Source organism: Hipposideros armiger, unplaced genomic scaffold (assembly GCF_001890085.2).
Source record: "Hipposideros armiger isolate ML-2016 unplaced genomic scaffold, ASM189008v1 scaffold_125, whole genome shotgun sequence".
Lineage (NCBI taxonomy): Eukaryota > Metazoa > Chordata > Mammalia > Chiroptera > Hipposideridae > Hipposideros > Hipposideros armiger.
The window spans coordinates 1841546-1859960 of NW_017731475.1; the positions used below are offsets into that span (position 1 = coordinate 1841546).

At 35.9% G+C, this 18415-nt stretch overlaps 1 protein-coding gene across 1 annotated transcript in view; it reads left to right on the top strand.

Annotated features, from left to right (window-relative positions):
• ABI3BP (ABI family member 3 binding protein) overlaps positions 1-18415 on the top strand; it is a 256944-nt gene that overhangs the window by 153228 nt on the left and 85301 nt on the right. Inside the window, exons 21-33 of the mRNA XM_019648327.1 lie at positions 2584-2625; positions 3456-3503; positions 4198-4275; positions 4693-4740; positions 7037-7096; positions 7924-8031; positions 9581-9613; positions 10383-10481; positions 11605-11664; positions 11923-12006; positions 15383-15430; positions 16246-16329; positions 17632-17685. Of these exons, the coding sequence (XP_019503872.1) occupies positions 2584-2625; positions 3456-3503; positions 4198-4275; positions 4693-4740; positions 7037-7096; positions 7924-8031; positions 9581-9613; positions 10383-10481; positions 11605-11664; positions 11923-12006; positions 15383-15430; positions 16246-16329; positions 17632-17685 (846 nt within the window). The remainder of the gene's footprint in view (positions 1-2583; positions 2626-3455; positions 3504-4197; positions 4276-4692; positions 4741-7036; positions 7097-7923; positions 8032-9580; positions 9614-10382; positions 10482-11604; positions 11665-11922; positions 12007-15382; positions 15431-16245; positions 16330-17631; positions 17686-18415) is intronic.

Sequence of the window (18415 nt, forward strand, 5' to 3'; positions counted from 1 at the left end):
GGTGTAGGTATCAGACTGAAGGAAACTAAGGATTAAGCAAAGGGAATGTAGTTGACACTGACCATGGTTGAGGTCTCCAAGTCAGAGAAATGGAAAGAAGTATTCTTAGAGAGGTCATCTAGAGAAAGAAGCATAGCTAATAAAATTCAAGAGCCCTAGAAGTTACAATCAATGTTGACAGTGAACTATATGGGTTTATTTTAAAATCATGCTTGGAGGACTTTGGAATAAGGAGGTAACTACTATATTTATACTATATTTTGAATACAGGACTATTGCCAAGCAGATTGAGAAATATTACTGTATGTTTGGGTCACCGAATTTAAATAAATATTTCTCCAATCTAATTATTTCTATTATAAGATAAAAATTGAAACATAAAAAAGGTCTCCAAATGTTAATTAGAATTTACACAAGGTAAGTTACATTATTAATTTCAGCAGTTTCTAAAAAAGGTTTCTGAGAGGAAATTCATTAATACAAGTAAGAGTGGGAGGGTGTGTTATTATTCTAAGGTGTTTGAGCAAAGAGACCTCTTAATTTGACATTTCCTTTTAAAGTGTGGAAAATTATTTGGAAGCTTAATGAGTTTATATTCCTTTGATTTCTACCTTCTAATCACCTAAGAATATCCACACTTTTCCCCATAACAGCAAATATGACCACTTCAGAATCTGCACCTAAATTTATGCCAACTCAAATTGAAATTGAGTGGTCTGAGGTAACAAAGAGTAATGACTAGATGTCTGCAAACCATTGCCTGAGTTTTAGCTTTTTAAAATTTATTTATTTTTATTTTAGGGCAGGCCACCATTATAGCTCTGCTGAAGATTTCTGTTTCTAGCCAAGGTTCAAGAGAGCAAATAAACCACCAAAAGCTTTTTGGTTTGAGTGATTCATTGCCTTTCCCAGCCCTCTCCTCACACTCTTCTTTTTTTTTCCATTTCACTTTCCATGCAGGCTGATTTCCTTTGGTTTTCCTTTGCGGTTAAACTAACAAGTAAAAACCTACATTGGTTTTGGCTTGTTATATAAGCAGAATCCAGTGCTTTCTTGAAAATCCCAGCCATCTACTATGTCTCTACTTGTCTGCCTCATCCAGGAGAAATTGTTTCCTTCATAGTTAATCTTTAGAATTGTAATGACATTCGGGTCTTCAAGCTTTTAATGGACTGAAAAAAGGGAGAGGCTTCCAATTACAGGTGTTTGTTTTATACCGTTCTCTGACATGGTGGATGGAATTATAAATTGTTCTCAGCACTAACCACAAATCCATGAGTGAGTTGTATTTTTCTTTGTTTTGTGCTGAGGTGAGTGGTGTAGTTATTTGAATGCCACTCGGTATTTTTATGGAACATTCTTATGCCTTTATCCATAACACCTTAAGATTGTCAAATAGAAGAAGTCTTGTTAGAGATGTATTTGCTGTTAATAAACAAGGACTTTAATATTTTTATACACAGATGAATTGGAAGCTTAATTGATAAGGGTTCATACCTATGTGGTCTCAGTCTGTCAGGAACTCAAAAATGCAGATATTTCTTTATAAAATTCAAAAGGCAACATTCTTTAATCTTTGGAAGGCAAAAAGATGCTATGAGTAACAAATTTTACTGACTTCTTTACACTTTTAGAAGGCAACTTTGTAGAAATTAAAACCTCGAAGTTTTAAAAGAATTTTTGTTGTTTGCTATTTTCAGATATGAATGCTTTTTGATATTTATTATATTTAATGCATTGATACTTACTACTTATTTTCCCTTTCTCCTATAGAATCTGGGACATTCAGGCATCTCTCTCTCTCTCTCTCTCTCTCTCTCTCTCTCTCTCTCTCTCTCTCTCTCTCTTCTCTCTTTCTCTCTCTCTGTCTCTCTCTGTCTGCCAATTTGAATGACATTTGAGGGTTTGTTATCTCGCAGAGTACTTTAATAATATTGTTATTTACTTTATTCGGGACTTCATGAAATCTGAGACTACATTTTGACTTCTGTTATTTATTAACCAAAATGGACTAAATTTTATATGCAAACCAATTTGTACACCAGCAATAGGTGCTAGTAAATACAGAGAACAGCATATGAACACTTGTGGCCTCTTTTAGACCAAAAGTTCAATTCCTATTTTTCATAAAAGGATATCATATTCAGCTAGGCTGAAAATCATTCAAAACTAACAGAGCTCAGACACAGTTACAGGTCTGATGGGTCTATTGCCTGTTCCCACTTCTTTGGATGAACCTGCCTGTGCTGCCTGAAACAAAATGGCAGGTGGACAGGACACACTCCAAGCAACCTCAGAGAGCCTACCCTGACTCCCTTTAAAGTACTATCTCCTCAGGCACCAGGAGCAGTTTGCGTAGCATGGAAAATAGCTAAAAATCTACAACAAAAATTAGAAATCTCAACTCTTACTTTTACTGTGGTTTGTGGCAAGGACATGGGGTGTTGAGCTTTTCTGTCACTAAGTCAAGAGAACCTGATTGTTCACCAAAGAGACAACAGGTTTTCTGGTAAAGGACATTTAATTTCTGTCTTAGATGGTGCTCTTCAGCATTGCCTGTGCTAACACTTGCTTTTATTGCAGCCCTGGAACCTCAGACTCTACCACCATCACAGTCAACAATAGGTAACAAAGTTTCCTTTAGTGAGAGAAAAACAATTATCTTTTACATCCTCTATCTTCAACTTTGTCCTGAACTTTGACTTTTTAAGCATGTATTTCTTAATTTTTCTTCACATCTTTCTATTAGCCATTTTTTACTAGAAGATAAACATTCTGCCTATGTTTGACTAAGTAGAGGTTCAGAAACAGTCATGAAAGCCATATTGATTTTGATTTAACACATTTTTATTGTCCCTCCTTATATTTGAAGAATGTGCCCTGAGCTTCTTTTAACCTGGTAATTTCCAGTGAAGGACCGTGGCTTCCTTAGGACGTATTTGTGCTCTCACTTTTGGAGGTGTTTTTCTTTCTTTCATAACCCCAACGTTTGTAGAGTTTCTTGAAAAACATTATGGTCTCTCCAGATCTATATATCCTGATGTGTCACTAGGAAATTCATTAAAAGAGAGAAATCAAAAAACTAACCCCAATCTTTATAGCTTCTTTTTTTTTCAAGAGAGCAAAGAAAAGTGTTCTGCTGGTGACTTCTTAGCCAATTACCCATATTTTCCCTCATAACATGAACTGTTGGTTATTTTATTGCATTTACATCTTCCAAATGAGAATCATACCTTTCCATTTCTCTTTCCAAATTTAACTGGCTACGTTTTTGGTCATTTTGCCTAAAAACACAGAAATCTATTTAAATAAAAAAGGAATTTCTTATGTGGATAAAAGTTTCACCATTTATATTTGTTCAACTTAGTAATTAAAAATTAAGCATTTTTCATATTTAAATAGATTTAATCATTTTTTCTTTAATTTTGATATTTTCTTGATGATTTTTCATGCAGTCGTAGAACCTGGAACACTGGGAACCAAACCTTCAACAACAACATTAGGTAATGCAGTTATTGAGTGAATGACCTTTGTTTCCTCTTTACCTGACTGCTGGTATCTTGATTAACAGGCTCTCATTAATGGAGCAATTCATTAATGTCCATTTTTGTGTGTGTGTGTGTGTGTGTGTGTGTGTGTGTGTGTGTGTGTGTAGTCTCTGTTCTTCCAGAGAAAAATTTTAGATCCTTTAGTTTTATAAACTATGTCTTATTTTTTAAAAAGTTGTCATTCCTGAAATAATTTCTGAATTCAAAGCCTTTTAATACATCTCATTGATTTGCATATTTTTAATGTTATGTGAAAAACTTCTGCTTTCAAATCTTAGGCCAAATAAATTTTAATTTTTTACCTTGCGTAGCTTTTTAAAAGCATTTTTTCTCATATTCCTATTGAACGTGCACCTTCAAATTTTTATGTGACTCTCTTCTCTAAGCTATATAGAGTTCTGGGTTTTCCATCTTAAAATGGAAGAATGGGGAATCTTTGGACAGTGATTGTTTATGAATCTTTGACAAATAAAAATATTATTCAAGATCTCACTTCACTGGGTGAATAATGATAGAAAGTTGCAAAACAGAAGGGTACATATCCAAAATAAATGAATGGCTTAAATGTGCTGCTAAAGTACATGTAGTATTGATTGTCAGTTTGTCAAGCTACCGCACCTGTATTAACTAGCTAATTTTCTTTCTTCAGCTCTACCAAAGACCAAACGACCTCGTCGCCCCCGCCCTAAAACCTCACCTAGTCCAGATGTGCCCAAGTCCAAACCTGGTAAATGTGGTGTTCAGGGTTCCAGTTAACATAGAAAGTGGAATATGATAGCTTCTGATATAGTAGCTACCTACTACCTAAATAACTGGACTTGAAAATTCAATATAGTTGATTTTTATATTTAAGCATCTATACTTACTTCCTATATTCATGTTACATGAATATGTACTTATATTTTTATTTGCAGGTACACACAACAGTAAGCTGACCCACTAACTGGGTCATTAAAGTAGGGCACCCTAAAAAGTCTTATGTAAGATGCATATTCAGAGCAATAAGGAGAAGAGGGGTGAATGGGAAAAATAAAAGGGAAAATCACATTTACAAAACTCAGTTTACGGAAAGATTAAGGAGTAATATTGTCTTACTCAGGATGCCGCTTCTTGATATAGTGTTTTTGGTTTTTTGCTTCTATAGCCCTGGAACCAGCTACAGTACAGCCGGAGCTCTCGGTACCCACAATCGGTAATTCTACGCTCCTCCAAATGCTTTCACGTTGTCACTTTTGCTTTTTCTAGTCTCCACCCAGGCATGATTACACTTCTACCACACCACCAGAATTTCATTTCATGCTTCCCTTCGCATTTCCTATCTGGGTCTGAAGAGCCTAAAAATAGGAGACTTCTAGAAGCATCCTCTGTGCTTATTTAAGGAAGGTCTGTGGTCTAGGACACAACTTCCTGGTTCTCCACAAATCCTCTGCCTTTTCCATCACATGTGTCCTCATGTTGAGAAAACCATTTACTCTTTTGCAGACAGGGGCTTCTGTGATCATCCTGGACTTGACAAATGACAAAATTTTATTCCAGTGCCATGATTATCATTTCATCGCTTTACTCATTCAACTTGTAAGACTTTCTCCCTTTTAAAAAAAACTGAAATAATGGCTTCTTCAGCTTTTCTTTTTCTTTGAAGGATGCTTTTGAGTATTTTGATACTTAAAAAATGCAAATACTGTTCTTGGTCTAGGGTCCAATGTAAAAATAGTATGATTTTTGAACTTGAGAACGTTAATGGTCCCAAGCTGGTTTTATTAGTTTTAGTATTAATGCTGTTTGATTATAATTATTTTATTATAAATTTTTAGCATTCAAAATAAATCGATCAATCCTTTACTTTGGAAAACGCCAGAAACCAGTAGCCATGTGACATGTATAGTTTCAAGTGTTATGGATTATTTTCCAGGTCTCCTACTAAGCAAGTTTCAAATTTCTACCTTACTGTTTCTATACTGAAAAAAAAACAACCTATCAATTAAGAAATAGAACTATTATACTTGTCACTTTTAACATTACTTATGTAGGAAAAAGCTCTATTATAGTTCTCATTACTTTTGCTCAAAGACACATTTTAAGCATTTCCTGTAGATTTTTCCTTTTGGAAAAATAAGTAGAAATGGACGTATTTTCCACTCTCCCCATACCCCAGGAGTTAATTTTGTTTACGAGTATATTCACTGAATTGATATAATATCTTTGTTCAAGCACAAGTGTCCTTAATTCTGACAGTTACAGCCATGACCATTCACAGCTCCGTTGTGACACTAATAATAGCACCTATTTTTCTTCACATTCAAAACCACCAAAACAATTACTTCCTAAACCCCAAACCACAGCAAAACCAGATATGCCACCAACAAAATTCAGTAAACATAATTTTCAGTGTTTTAGTTTAAAAAGCCTTTTCTTTGAAAGTGTTGTTACAATTTGCTATATCCTATAAAGCATAGAAACCCAAGTACCATGATTTTGTTCATCGTCTTCTCAAAGTAGTCACACTGATGTCTTAATTGTTAAGTGAACAAATCAAGGTGTGGGAAATTAGTAAATTTTACATCTGTTAGTCTGACAGATTTCATTTTCTTAAAGAATTTTTAGGCTTTGTTTTCTGAATTAGGGTTTGTAATGAGTAGAAGCCTGGTTTTTCTGTATCTGGAAATTTCTGAAAGTGATTTTAGCAGCCACTGGCCACCCTCAGGAGGCTGACACTGTATTCTTTATAAGCACATAATCAGAGATTGGCACCCTCTGAAATACCTTATTGGCATTTTAAACAGTAACTATTTACTGAGTGATTTCCTACCAAATAAGAAAATATTTATATAACTTCTAAAAAAATAGCTATTTTGCAACTGAAAATTTCTCCTAAGATTCCAGTTACTGTAAAATTCTAATTTACTAAGAGAGCACCTCTGATGATAAATAAGCCTATCAAGAAGGAAATGTATGTCAATTCAGAATAAACCTGATTCTATATCCTGTGAATTAAGCATCAGTGAGCTCCTAAAAGTTTAGACTTCCTTCCTTTTATTATTTATACATGTTTATTGTTTATGATGCAGTCTTTGAGCCCATTATATTTGAGACTGAAGCTCCCTCCATAACCATAGGTAATGATGGATGTCTTCCTCCATGATCAGCGTTTCTCTCATCTCACCACCAACATTCCTCAAAACAAATATTAATAATGATGGAAAAAGCCTTTCAAATACTAATAGAAGCATTCATAATAATTTTTCAGAGTAATTTAAAATGCATATCAGACAACTAAGAAAATTTTTTGGAGCCAGAAAAAAAGAAAAAAGCTATTCATGGGCCCCGTAGGGACATGGAATGCAAAGGGAATGGCTATTTTGTGAGTACAGCCAGTTATTACAGAACACATACTATGTGTCCAGAGTTCAAAAGTGCTTTTTAAACATTTTCAAGATATATTTTTTTTCTTTTCCCATGTTTCTGCTTATTGTATTGCTTTTGGTCAGTTCCTGCCACAGATATTGAACCTGTAATTCTGAGAACTGAGGCTCCCCAGGCAACAGTAGGTAATGACCTTTTATGTCTTTAAACAAGTGTAGTTTCTGCTCATTGCCCCGCCTAGTCCCTTACTATCTTGGTCAAGGACTTTTCTCTTTCCTAAGATTTTTTCATCATCCTCTCTTGTCACTCGCCTAAATCCTTCATTTTGAATGTATTGAAGATGTCTAAAACAATTTACTTGGTTAGAATATAAGCCAGTTTGCAGCTAGTGTAGAACATCTATCTCCTATACTATCTAGCTTTATTAATGCTTTACAGAGCCTGTGGTTCTTCTCTGTGCTCTGGGGTAAAACTGAATTTCAAATACAATTATTAATAGGAGCATCTGTCCCACAGCCATCATTTATAATTCTCTTGGCATCAACAGAAAGTCGTTTTGAGATATGCAGGGTATTTTTATTGTCTACCAAGGATTTTAAGAAATGAACTGTGCTTATTCTAATAATGTTTAGTGGGATGTATGCCTAAGTGAAGTAATTTCTAAGTACAGTCTCCCAAAGCAGGTGACCCTGGGTCCATCTCTGATGTGACATGGACATGCTGTGCTTTTGACTGCCCTTGAATCAGAATCATGTTTGAAACTGACACCAGCAATAATAATAACATTTTTAGATTATTCAAATAATGTTATATAGTCTTTCTCAAAAGAACTGTCATTAGAACCCCTCAAAAAATATTTTCTGTGTGTAGATGACAAAAGTTTGAACTGAAGAGATAAATTGCTCAAAACTCAAGAAAACCTAGCAAAATTTTAGAAAACCTAGAGCCATGAATATTCCTTTTTTTAGTTTCTGGAGTCATAAGATGGCATTAACCAGTTTCCTTTCTTCAGCTTCAAAAACATCACAACGACCAAGAACACGTCGTCCACATCCCAGACGTTCAAAACATCCTAAACATAAAACCACGCCAAGCCCAGAGGCACCTAAGGCCGAACTAGGTAAATATGTGGTGCCTGGGGAACCCTGTCAGATGTGATTGATACTGAGGTTGCAGTTTAACTTGCTACCTACTAACCCCTGTGACCCTTGAGGGTGAAGGTGCAAGTCAAACTGCTCTAGTCAATACCTGTGACTTCCTCATGCAGCTTAGTATCTTCTTGGTACCTGTGTTTTTTATTTGCTTCTCTGACCATTGAATTACATTTTTCTCTTTGATTCTGGCTCAGCAACACCTTATCTAGTTGAGTATCTAGCTAGTATATTTAGTTCACTTTAGTCCCATATTTTATTAAGTGCCACATTAGTATCTATGAGGCATAGTTTAGAAATAACAAATGACTTAGTTTGGTTGAAGAAGGAAACTGCTCCTGTGTGAAGCTATTCATAAATAGGTATAAAGGAATATGGGCCAAAGCAACATATTTGTTGAGTTTTACCTACTGTTAGGCACATAGTTAATTCTTAGAGAAATAAAAGATCAATGAACTGATAAGTGTAATGTGAACCTTAAAATTTGTGCAGTTTGCAGATTTGTTGGAGAGATGGGCAGAAATAGGACAGAGGCAGGAAGGTGCCATATGTGTGGGCGAGAGCAGGATAAAGATTAGAAGTGCAACCTGATTGTGAGAAAGGAGAAAGGCAGTGTTCATTTAGCTGGAGCTCATAAATTTTGGTCAATGATGTTACTATTAGATGGGTCCATGAAGACGACTTTCAATGCCCAACTTCAGTGATTGGATTTGAGCAAATTGACTAGAGCAGGGGTCAGCAAACTTTTGAGATGGAAGAGCCAATCCTGTCCCTCAAAGTTAGGTAAGACTTATAAAACAAATGAAATCACCAATATGTGAATAATATCCTTTAAAATTTTTATAAGTGAAACTATGATAGTTTTATTTTCATTTTCAATTTTACTTCAGAGCCACAGGTACGTACCCAAAGAGCCACATGTGGCTCGTGAGCCGCAGTTTGCCGACCCCTGGACTAGAGCAATAGACTCCTATCTTCCCAGCAGGACCTTTTTGATCCTGATAACAAAAAAATGCACTGACAAGTTTCTCAGATTAAAGGACCCTCTGAATATGCCTTTGTTTGTACAGAGGTCTTGGTCTTTTTCCAAAGTGGATTCTCAACAAAAAGAGCACTAGCAATTTTGGTTATTATAATATCTCCTTAAATATATCAACTATTACATCTATCATGACCTAGGGCATTGTTTCCCAAAATGTAGTGTTATAAACTATACTTTTTCTCTACAGTTTCTTTCACATTCTTTTCTCATAACTGTTAGCCATGATGTTCTTAGACAGATGCTTAAAGATTTTTCTAAGAAGGATTTTCTATTATCAGATAATACAAAAACAAGCAAAGGGTATAACCATTTCATAAGAACAAGTGTCTTTGTACCATCACCTCAGAACTTTAAATTTTTTGCTTTTTGGCTGTAGAACAAGTGCTACACTGGTAAAGTTCGTTTTAGAGTGTGGTGACTTTTCGAATGTGTTTAACATTTCTCGTTTTAATTACTTTTGATATTTCTTGCTACAGACATTGAACCTATTACTCCTGGGACATCTTTAGGTAATGATTGTCTATGTCCTTCAGAAAGTGCTTTTTCTTATTCATTGTCAACTTATCTATGGTGCTATATAAATGATGATGTCATAATTTGTCATCCTATTACAGTATTCATCTTAAAATATAAAAGGCTTTCTTTCTAGCACAAATGTGTATGGACTTAATTCAAGAATATGTTCCATATCCCAGGTTGAAATTGCATCACCTTGAGCAGAGTCTCTTTTTAAACAGTGCTGTTTGTTAGAGCTGAGGTCTAAATTTGATTACATATCCTTTACTTAGACCACCAATACTGTATCAATTATGATACCATGAGGCTTCATTAAGCATCTCACTTTCTATATTTCAAGTTCTACATGATGTTTTCTACTTTGTTGATGTTTCAGTAAATGTTGTATACTATATTCTAGTAAATAACCAAGTGGACAATTTGCTCAAACCTAGTCATTTCAAATTGTAAGTGAATACTATTGGGGGAACTTCCCTCACACCATCATCATTTAGCAGTGATTTGTAACCAGTTTTGGATTAGGGACACTTTCAAGAAAACCATAGTTTCTCATCTTCATTTCTTAAACATAATTTTAATCTGGAGAATTATAAAAGAAAACCTATTAGTATACTAAAGGAGAACATTTCAAACCAAAGTAACAAAGTTCTCTGCACTCAAAAAAACTCTGACAAGTGTTAGAAACATAGAGCCATATTATATCATCCTATTCAGTTTATGGAGCCATCAACACTATATTAATACTAAATTTTCTTCCTTCAGCTCCAACAACAACAACAACAACAACAACAAAGAGACCCCGTCGTCCACGTCCCAAATCTAAAACCACACCCCATCCAGAAGTACCTCAGGTCAAACTGGGTAAATATGCAGTTTCTAGTTTAAGGAATCCAAGCAGTCTACCCCAGTTGAGACCCTAAATTCTATGCACATGCCATGGTACATGCCCTGTATATCTCTTAAGAGTAAAAGCTACTAGTTAGGAGAACATGAGATATCTGAGTATCTCATGCTTCCTGTGTGGGAATCTTCTCCATCAATGATCATTTCATTTACTTATTATTTGATTCCATTAATGTCGTAAAGATAAAGCTTACTCAGTATTGAGTCTACACAATCAATTTAAATCGGCTACTTTTATTAATCTCTTCTAAATCCCCATAACCATATTAGCAGCTGTGAGATACATCAGAAGTAGGAAGTATGTTTTATTTCCCAGTCGGTTTGTGCTATAGTTTAAACTGTCCCTGCGTAAACAAGTAGAAAATCACATACGGCAGCATATTTATACAAATGGAAAAGTTTTCAAATGGTACAAATGCTATATGCTAGGAGTGTGGTAAATATTTGGAGCAGGAAAAAAATCCAGGGTAATTCGAAAGAAATCAATACAGAATTTGGATGAGTGGGGAGATGAGGGAACAAAAGATGACAAGCAGGGAATGTGTTGAAACTGGCATGCCAGACAGAGGATGACTTGTTGATGCTCTCTTGTTAAATGGGCTCATAAGATCAATTAAAAGGGAATCTGGGATGTCTACTCAAGAGCTTGAATTTGATCCAATGGGCTCCAGTGATCCTTTTCTGCACCAGACCATGCTTTCTCTTTTCTTAGAACTGAAGATGCCTGGTCTGATATGATACCACAAACTGAGAGGTTGTTCCTCACCTTATTATGTTAAATGTCCCTGTTTTCACTAAGGACTTAGTCGCTTAGTGAGTATAGTCTCAGCTTCCTTTGGCTATCTGTCATATGTATGGTAGACAGACCATAGGGTGACCCCCTACTCCCCATCTGCCTCCATCTCCCACTCCATAATTCCTGCCTTTGGTGTTAAAGCCTTTGTGTAATCCATCTTTCCCCTCCCTCTCCCCCCTCTTCCTTAGAAACATTAGAAACCTTATGTTCACTGACAGGATGAATTTTCTGATATTTCATGCATTCACCAAAATGTTTTTGGTTTCTTTTATTACTTTTGATCAGTTCCTGCCACAGTGTTTGAACCAGTTATTCTTATAACCGAGGCTCCAGGGACGACACTAGGTAATGACACATTTTGTTCATCAGCATCTGCTTTTTCTGCCCATTTCAAACCCATTTCATCACCATCATAACCACAGCTTCTCCGCTTCACAGGCCTTCTGTGTCATCCTCTATTGTCATTCAATTATTTCTTAATGCATTGAAGAGTATTAAAATAACTCTCTTGTTTTTTAAGAGAGCCAAGTGTAACAAGTATAATCTTATCCACAGCTTTTGGAACTAAAAACACTCTATTAACCAGCGGTTTTCTTCCTTTAGCTCCCAAAGTGCCTGAACAAACTCATCATCCATGTCCCAAACCTAAAACCACACCAAGTCCTGAAGCACCTCAGACTGAACTGGGTAAATGTGTAGACCCTGGATAAGGAACCCTGGCAGCCCAACCCCGTAGGGTCCACAGAAAGTGAAGGGACAAGTCAGGGTCAGCAGCTGCTCCCACTCCAGAGTAGGCATGAAAACATGGTTGGAGATATTTTCGGTGGTAGCCAACTTCCTTCTACTTTGGGAATTGGAATGTTCTCACTAAATGGCTGTTCAATTGACTTCTTATTTGATTCTACTCATCCTTTAAACATTGAATGTGTATGGCAGACTGGAACAATTACAGAATGAACATATGTTTGGGCAAATAGGAAATTATTTCTTGGTAACTATAAAAGTTGTGTAAGTCATAGTAAGGATCTGTGGCCAGAGTGGGCAAGCATTCTTTATAAATGGCTAGATAGTAAATATTTGGGGGCATTGGGGGCCATATAGTCTCTGTTGCATATTTTTTCTCTTTTTATCATATATATATATATATATAAAACCACTTAAAACACGAAAGAAAAAAATCATTCTTTGCTCTCATGGGCTATTTGAAAACAAGGCATGGACAAGAGTTGGCCTACAGGCCATTGTTTGTGGAGGAAAGGAGGTAGAGAAGTACAGAAAGCAAGGACATGTGTGGAGGCCAGTCAGAGGAGGCAGAGGCGTCTCTGACCAGTGGATGCTGCCAGGCTTCTAAGTGTTGATCAGAGCATTTCATTGAGGTTGCTGCAGCTAATTGGGCCCATAGTTCACCAGTTCAAAAGGGATTTTGAATTTGAACTTTGGGATTTGGATTTTATGTAAGAATCATCAGCATCCGTACATGGTCAGGCTTCCCCTGAGCACTGGACAGAGAGATACCCTGCTGTATCTCAGACTGAATCAGACTGAATGGCTGTCTCTTACTTACTTTAATCTCCTAAGTATCCTGGTGGTGAGTTTTCCACAAGATCTGTATGGCCTACTTTGGTACATTACTTAGACTAGGATCACCAAAGGGTGAGAAACTTCAGTGGGAAATTCACAGGGGTAGTTATCTGAGTACAAAGATAGATCCTACTAAGTGATAAATTGGTACTTGAGTGCAGAGATACCATATCCCTCAGCTCAGAGAGTTAATAATGTTTGCTTTATACTCTAGATACATTATTACTTTGGTACAATCTTTTCTGAAGTGAATGTTCTGAGATTATATAAATGTTTAACATTTCATTGTTTTTTCTTAATTATTATTTTTGGTCAGTTCCTGCTATAATCTTTCAACCAGTTGCTCCTTTAAAGAGGCTCTGGGGACAGTATTTGGTGATGTCACTTTCTGACCTTCAGCAAGTGCTTTTTTTGCTCACCATCAAACCCATTCCACTCTATCACCATTCAATTACATTCTTCATCTTATGAGTTGAACATGCATAAAGCAAGTTACCTCTTGTTCCTAAGAGAACCATGCCAAAATCTAGTTTGGGATAGCTTGCTGCCCTATAATTTACATTAAAATTTTTTCATGCCACCTTATGTTTTTGTATTGACCAGAGTTCTCTGTTAAGGTAAATTTCATGTATCTATGGGAGTACCTGTTCTTGATCTATGCTAACCAGACTCTAATAAGGGGGTTCTTTATGCATTATTTGTACAGCCACCTTTTTTAAATCTGCCTGGGTTTTTGTTTTGTTTTTGGTGTTTTGTTAACATTTGGGTAATATGATTTCATTGTATTGTCTAACAGATAATGTGATCAAGGCCAATAAGTTTAAATAGCAACCCTAATCCTTAGGGTTAATCTGACTCCCCTTACTCACCACCAGTGTTTAGAAATGATTCTTAACCTTTTTAATGCAGTCAGGGAACTCTAGGATAATGTGATAAAAATATCAATCTTCACTCGCTGTGTTCATAACTTCATTTTTATGTCTATCATGTCCCCCTCAAATATCTTCAATAACAAAAGGAGATACAGAAGCATGGTAGGGGCAAATTTTTCACACTAGAGAGGTACATTTTCTGAAACTCAAGAAAATCTATCAAGTTTTGGAAAACTTAAAGGAGACATTTTTTAACCCTATAATTTTCAGAGCCATCAACTTTGAAGTAACTAAAAGTTATTTTGTTCCACTCCAAAAACATCCCAATGGATGTGTCATTCACAACACAAAACCATTCCATGTCCAGATGCACTTGAGACTACACTAGATAAAAGCAGAGTCCTTGGTTTAAGGGGCCTGGGAGCCTGTCACTGGTTGAGAATGTCAACCCACATATCCCCTAGTGAGGGAATCATAATGAGTTCATGTTTGGAAGAGACATTCCTTCCTCTGACTCTGGGTAGTAGGCGACACATTTTACTTTTCAGTCTGCAGGCTAGTTGAGCACAAAAATTTTCCCTTCATGAAAAGTCTATAGAGAATGAGAATAAAGCAGGGTGTTTTGGCAAATTCAGGATTTCTCTTGGGTACATAAACATTAGATGTTAGACTCATTATATAAGGTCTTATAGAAGTAAAAAAATCTATTGGGATTTCAGTAGAGGAGGGACGAAGTCTGAGCCTTGACATTGCACAAGAATTTACACAGGTAAAGAGGTGAGAGTGAACAAAGATGAAAAATAGGACACGTGTAGAGGTAACCAGAGGGGACAGAGATCCTGCTGCTTCTAAGTGTCAGTCAAAACATTAGTATTGGTGATTCTGCATTTGGATATCCTGATGGGAAGTTAAGGAGGCTGATATTATTCTCATGGGCATCAGAAATCTCTTCCTTCCATACTGGCTAAAAGTTTTTCATCTACTGATAGTTGATGGGAGCTAAACAGAGACCAAAAGTAATGACTATGTTATGAGATGAAGAAGTCCCTAACTACAGTTTGGCTAAATCTGGACAAAACAATTGATTTCCCTTTGCATTAGTTTACTAGAGCTGCCACGATAAACTAGCCCAGACTGGGTGGCTTAAATAACAGAAATCTATTTTTTACAAATTTGCAGGCTGGAACTCTAAGACCAAGGTGCCAGCAGGTTTAATTTCTCCTGAGGTCTTTCTCCTTGTCTTGCAGATGGCTGCCATCTTGCTATATCCTCACATAGCATTTCTCTGTGCACAAGCATCCCTCCTCTCTCTCCCTCTTCTTATAATAACATCAGTCCTATTGGATTAGAGCCCCACCCTTATCACCTCATTTAGTCTTAATTGACCCCTAAAGGTCCCATCTCCAGATACAGTCACATTGGGGGTTAGGGCTTCAACATGAATTTTAGGGAGACACAATTCAGTCCAGAACTCTCTTCATACAAAAATTAAAAAAAAAAAGAAAGAAAAATTATTTTAGAGGCTATAGTATACTTGCAAGATTCATTTTGAAGTGAATATTAATACTTAAAAACAAACTTTTATTTTATTACTTCGGTTCCTGTTACAGACCTTGAACCTGTTACTTTTACAACTGAGACCTCTGGGACGACATTAGGTAATGACTCTATGCCATTTGCGGAGTACTTTTGCTGCTCTTTGTATAATCCATTCAGTCTCCATTCCCATAACATGGCTCTTTTTTCTTTGAGAGAGCCACTATCATCCTCCATTGCCATCCAATCACTTCCTTCATCCGAAGAGTACTGACGCCTCTTAAAAACAAGTTTCCTGTTGTTTTTATGAGAGCAGGCATGAGCTTAGTTCAAAATGTTTTGCTGTATGGTGCATTTGAAATTGTCACATAATTTTGTGCTCCGTTGAACAGCATTCTGTGTTAAAGCTGAGCTTAAAACAAATTGGGATCTATTTCTTATCTAGGCTTATCTACAATAACAGCTGCTCTTACGTGCCTTTGCACAGCTAAGTTTCCAGGTTTTAAAAAAACTATTTGCATGTTGTTTCTTTGTTGGTGCTTTAAGTAATGATGTATTTTGTTACTATTTGACAATAAGGGCTTACCCAAATCTGAAAATTTAAATTAGAGGATCTTCCTTAGTATGACTAACTTCCTCACCCCTTGCACCACAGTTGAGCACTACTTCCCAATCATTTTTCCCAATGAGAAAGTTCTATGAGTACTTGATTACAAGTGCTGATCTTCATGACTTGAATGACTGACTTCACTACACATATGAGTTTACCCCCACAGTACCCTTAATGCTAAAAGGATACATTGGCATAAAATGAGTAAAAATTTTAAACTACGAACAATTTCTGGAACTTTAGGAAATATAACAGGTTTTAGAAAAACCTCTCCTTAGTATCAAGAGCTGTAAGACCTAGAGTAAAACAAGGCTTTTTTTTCTTCAGCTACCAAAGCATCAAAAAGACCCCGTCGTCCACGCCCCAGACCTAAAACCACACCGAGCCCTCAAGTACCTCAGACCAAACTGGGTAAATGTGTGATTTCTTGGTGTAAGGGTGAGCCCTAGTATTCTAGTGGGGACCAAAAGCAGTGCCAAGCTCTTATTCTCTCTACATGTGAGGTCATGAGGCATAGTCAGTAATGTCTCCTTGCCCAGGTGTGAATGAGAATATGAGTGTGTGAGATACAGTGGGTGTCAGGATATCTTATTCTTTCTATGTGAGAGTCTTCTTTGATATGCATTTAGTATATTTCTTACTATCAAATTCCATTAAAATCTTAAAGCTTCTTTAGCAAAGCCAATATATTTAGTTCAAGTAAGTAAACAAATTGTAAGACCCTTGCATATTCTTGCCCCAATATTGGCAACTGTGGGCGATATGTCAGCTTCACGAGACCTTTTATTTCAATAAAGTTGAGTACGTGTTTGCATGATGCAAATAGTAAATATTGAACTTGAAAAGGAAAAGATCAAGGTGGATTAGATTGGACCTTGGACAAACTATAGGATTTGTATGAGTGGAGGGAAAAGTAAATCAACAGGACAGGACATGTGGGTGGGTGAGGGTGGATCAGCCATAAAGGCCGTCCAGTATGCCTGGAACAGACTGTCCTACTTCTAGATGATCAAAACATGGCTGTTGATGATGTTGCATTTGGAAGGGTCCATCTGGACAGTTGAAAGAGTACCTTAGTCAGGAGCTTAGATTTGATGCAGATATCATCTGTCTCCACGTTTTGGGGGCTTAGGCCAGACTTTTGCTCAACTGAGTATTACAAATTGAGCAACTATCTTTATCCTGCTCTCTTACATGCAATAGTTTGGACAGAGAACTCGAACTGTTTCCATAGATGACTTCTTGACAAGATCAACATAGTCTACTTCAGTGATAATTTTCATATCTATTTCAAACTTATAAACTATTTATCCATATTGACTTATAATAGTACTCATTTTCAGCTTCTATAGAAATATAGGTTGATCATATTTTTTATAGACAATTTCTTTTCTAAGTGTGTATTAGGTAAATGCATAAAAATATTTTCCAGAGCAGAGTTTTCTGTATCAGTTAGAATCTATTCATTAAAACCTAGGAGAACTTCATGTTGATTTCTTTAAGATATTCAAAATAGTTCCAAGTCTAAGCCTAAGACTGACTGTGACTATAGTTTGGCCAGGTCTTCAAAGCACAATCATGTATTGTTTTTCTCAGTTATTTTTTTTCTTTGTATCTACAGAAGGATTGATATACAAGTAAGATTGTTTGGATGTAAATGTTCTAACTTTCCATATATTTTAAAATCTCTTTGCTTACCATATTTTTGGTCAGTTCCTACTACAGTCCTCGAACCTCTTAGACCAGAGATCCCAGGACCAACATTAGGTAATGATACACTGTGTTTTCAACAAGGCTTATCCTGATTATTATAAAACCCAGAGTTTCATCCTGCTTCATGTGGCATGTCATCATTCTTTGTAGCCATTCATTTACATTTTTCTTAAAATTATGAAAACTGTTAAAACAAATTACCTGCTGTTTTTAATAGAACCAGTCATGCATAAACGTACTTTAGGACATTTATTTGCCAGGTAATCTATTCAAAATTGTGTCATGTCATTCTTTGTTTTGTTTAAGCAGTATTTGTAATAAAACTGGTTTTAAAACATATCATGGATCTCTACCTCTTATCTAGACAGATAAAACCATCAACAGCTATCACAGAACGAAGAGGATCCATTTATTGCACATCTATATTTCTACCTTTTTTTATTTGCATAGTATTTAGTTGTATTGTTTCTATTTAGGTAATACTGTGTTCTTATTTTAATAGTTATATGGGAATGTGCCCAAAATTGAAAGATTAAATTATAAATCTCAAATTTGGTATGACTGACCTTAAGTATCCATTAAAATTTAGCTATGGTTCTTAACTTTTTTAGTTGCCTAATCAAGCCTCCCTATGAGACTTTGATTATAATTACTAATCTTTATTTCTTTAATTAAAAAGTGATTTTTGCCTTCAAAGAATCTTCTATGATAAAAAAAGATATAAAAGGAGTATATTTGACAAAAATTTCAAACTAAAAAGGCAAATATCTAACAAGTTGTAAAA